The sequence below is a fragment of the Lolium perenne genome, chromosome 5 (genome assembly GCF_019359855.2).
Source record: "Lolium perenne isolate Kyuss_39 chromosome 5, Kyuss_2.0, whole genome shotgun sequence".
NCBI lineage: Eukaryota > Viridiplantae > Streptophyta > Magnoliopsida > Poales > Poaceae > Lolium > Lolium perenne.
In genome coordinates, this window is record NC_067248.2 from 44,621,482 (window position 1) to 44,624,489 (window position 3,008).

The 3,008-nt window shown below is 46.4% G+C and overlaps 1 protein-coding gene across 1 annotated transcript; it reads left to right on the forward strand.

Annotated features, from left to right (window-relative positions):
* Positions 1–520: 520 nt before the first annotated feature.
* LOC127298478 (pathogenesis-related 5 protein Cup a 3) lies at positions 521–1,401 on the forward strand. Its single transcript, XM_051328329.1, has one exon. The coding sequence runs from the start codon at positions 568–570 to the stop codon at positions 1,249–1,251; it is 684 nt and encodes a 227-aa protein (XP_051184289.1). The 5' UTR covers positions 521–567; the 3' UTR covers positions 1,252–1,401.
* The last annotated feature ends 1,607 nt before the right edge of the window (positions 1,402–3,008 follow it).

The window sequence follows — 3,008 nt, forward strand, 5'->3', positions numbered from 1 at the left end:
GATATTAGTGCGTAATATTTTTTTGAGACGTATTTTTGAGAATACTACAATCCTGTACATAGTATGTTGATCATTTTATACGCATTTTTGCAATAAGATCTAGGACTCAAAGTTGTATTTTGAAACCTGTTTTATTGTCAAAAGCAGTGAGGTTTTTTCCTCGCGTACTCTATGGAGCATTATATTGTACCTCATTTTCAATGAATCAGGCTTTGTTTTGGAAATTCAAACTATGTAAAGTTTAGCCAGATTTTTAAATAAATTATTAACATCTACAATACAAAATAAAATTATGAGATAAATCATAAATGTATTTTTCATACGATATCTATATGATACTGCTATATAATACCATTCATTCTAGAGATAGTATCATAAATTTATTATTACATGCATGATATATATGATAAAAAACCTAAAAAAAATGTCTACTTGCACACGCAACCGAACCATAAACATCATACGCACACACGGCTATAAATAGGTCCAAGTCACAGCTGCAAATCTCCATTCTCCAGCACAGCAGCAAGCCAGCAGCCAATAGGAAGAACAGCAACGACACCAGCCATGGCGTCCTCTCGCGTCCTCCAACAGATCGCTCTTCTTCTCCTGGTAGCTGCCGCTGCCACCGACGCGGCCACCATCACCGTCGTGAACAAGTGCTCATACACAGTCTGGCCTGCCGCGCTCCCGGGCGGCGGCGTGCGGCTCGACCCGGGCCAGACGTGGCCTCTCACCATGCCGGCCGGCGCCGCGGCCGCCAGGGTGTGGCCGCGCACGGGGTGCACCTTCAACGGCAGCGGCGTTGGCCGCTGCATCACCGGCGACTGCGCCGGCAAGCTGGCTTGCGCCGTCTCCGGCGAGCAGCCGACAACAATTGCAGAGTACACGCTGGGGAAGGACGGGGCCCCGGACTTCTTCGACCTGTCCCTCGTCGACGGGTTCAACGTGCCGATGAGGTTCCAGCCCCTAGACGGCGCTCCGTGCCGTTCCGCCAGCTGCGCCGTGGACATCACGAAGGAGTGCCTGCCGGAGCTGCGGGTCGCCGGAGGGTGCGCCAGCTCCTGCGGCAAGCTGGGCGGCGACACCTACTGCTGCAGGGGCCAGTTCGCGGTCAACTGCCCGCCGACCTACTACTCGATGTTCTTCAAGAGGAAGTGCCCCGAAGCATACAGCTACGCCAAGGACGACCAAACCAGCACATTCACCTGCCCGACCGGAACCAACTACCAGATCGTGCTCTGCCCTTAGATAGATGATACCGATAAACAAGTTAGCATGTAGTCCTATGCAAGGTAGCATCGATCATTTGTATTGTATGTGATGTGCAACATAGCATGCACATGGCTGTATCTCGATCAGTAAACGCAAAGTAGCATCTGTGATTCTCAGGGAAATTCACATTGGACCTCAAGGTACATGGAGCCTTCTATTTTGTCAAAATTTTATAACTTGATTTTGAAGTTTCAAAAAAATGTGGGGAAAAATATGGACATAGATAATGATGTACTATGTACTAACTAACATATAAAATCTCAACCCGAAACTTTATAGTTTTAGCTTAACAAAAATGACAAAATCGGACTGATTTTGGAGGTTTTAAAATTTGCACTGTTCACTAGTTAAGATTTCAGATTTTGTCATTTTTGTGTAGCCCAAAATGCTGTGTATTTTGATTTGAGATTTTATTTTTTCGTGTTCGTAGATTACAGTATTTTCTAAATCTAGAATTTTTGCTCATATTTTTCAAAACTTTGAAACCCTGTTTTTAAATTGTTCATAAAAGGGGCTACGTACATGGAGCCAATGCTCCAGAAGCGCTCCACACTCGTTTTTATGATTGTGTTTTTAGTTTCTCGCAATATTATGGTTCTCCCTCCATGAATCGGTGAACAGGATGGTTGTTCGTAATTTTAGCGAAGTCGTTGTTTCTTTGCCACTTCACTCCATTAGGACTGAATAACCTATCATCTGTTTGACTAGTTTTATCACACGTGGATCTCACCTCGCTTTTTTGTTAATTTTGACCTTTAGCCCTACTAGAGAGACCCACCACGACAAAAGTAGAAAGCTAGCATCCATACTCTATTCCTTCCGCCGCCATTCTTCCGTCACTCACCGTAGTGCAACTCTCTGGGACTTACCATAGATTAACGTCCTCCACAGAGGACGTATCGGGACTCTTGTGCCCTCCCTCCTGGGACGTTTGTCTTGTTCTCTGTCATGTTCTGGCGGCAGGAAATGATGTGTGCATGAGCAACGTTCGTCACCGAACGCCTTCAACAGTTGATGTGAACTGGATTTGGGCGCGGATATGGATCATGCACGTATGGAGATTGTGGGTGTGGCGGCACGCAGTCAGTGCTCGCAGGAGTAAAGATTTGCAGCTCTGGAGCCCCATGAATGTCCACAAGAATTCATGTCCATAGCTCTCCTGACCCGACTCTAGCTTGGTGGTGCCGCCTTTGGGGGACGTCGTTCACAGCCGCGTCCCTAAAAGGGGGCCCCAAAAATAATTTTTAACAAAACCAAATAAATATCGTCGTGTTTGCAAAAGGAGTAGTTCATGCCATAGTCGTCGCGGTCGAGGTTCTAGCCATAGTGGTCACGATCAATATTATAAACCTTGATACAAATAAAGCCTGGAAGAACAGCTCGGGGTTGTTTACAGCGTCGACAGTGCCTCTTCAGTCGGCTAAGGCTTGTCCATCATGACGTCCTTATGTCGGTGTCGATGTACTTGTCGCTAGCGATGTCATCACTGGTCTACTCGTCAATGTCGACGCTGACACCGTCACGAACGTAGCTATTGAAGCCGCGATTGACGCTGATGCAGCTGTTGATGTTGATGCTGATGCTGATGCAGGAGTCGCTGCTATTTGATAAGATATTTCTTTCAAGATCATGTCGCAGTAGAACATGAGCGCCTCACACCTGGGGATACACTCCCTTCGTGTCGACGGTAAATATGATGAAGTCCTCTTTCCGTTTCTTCATGGCTACACTCT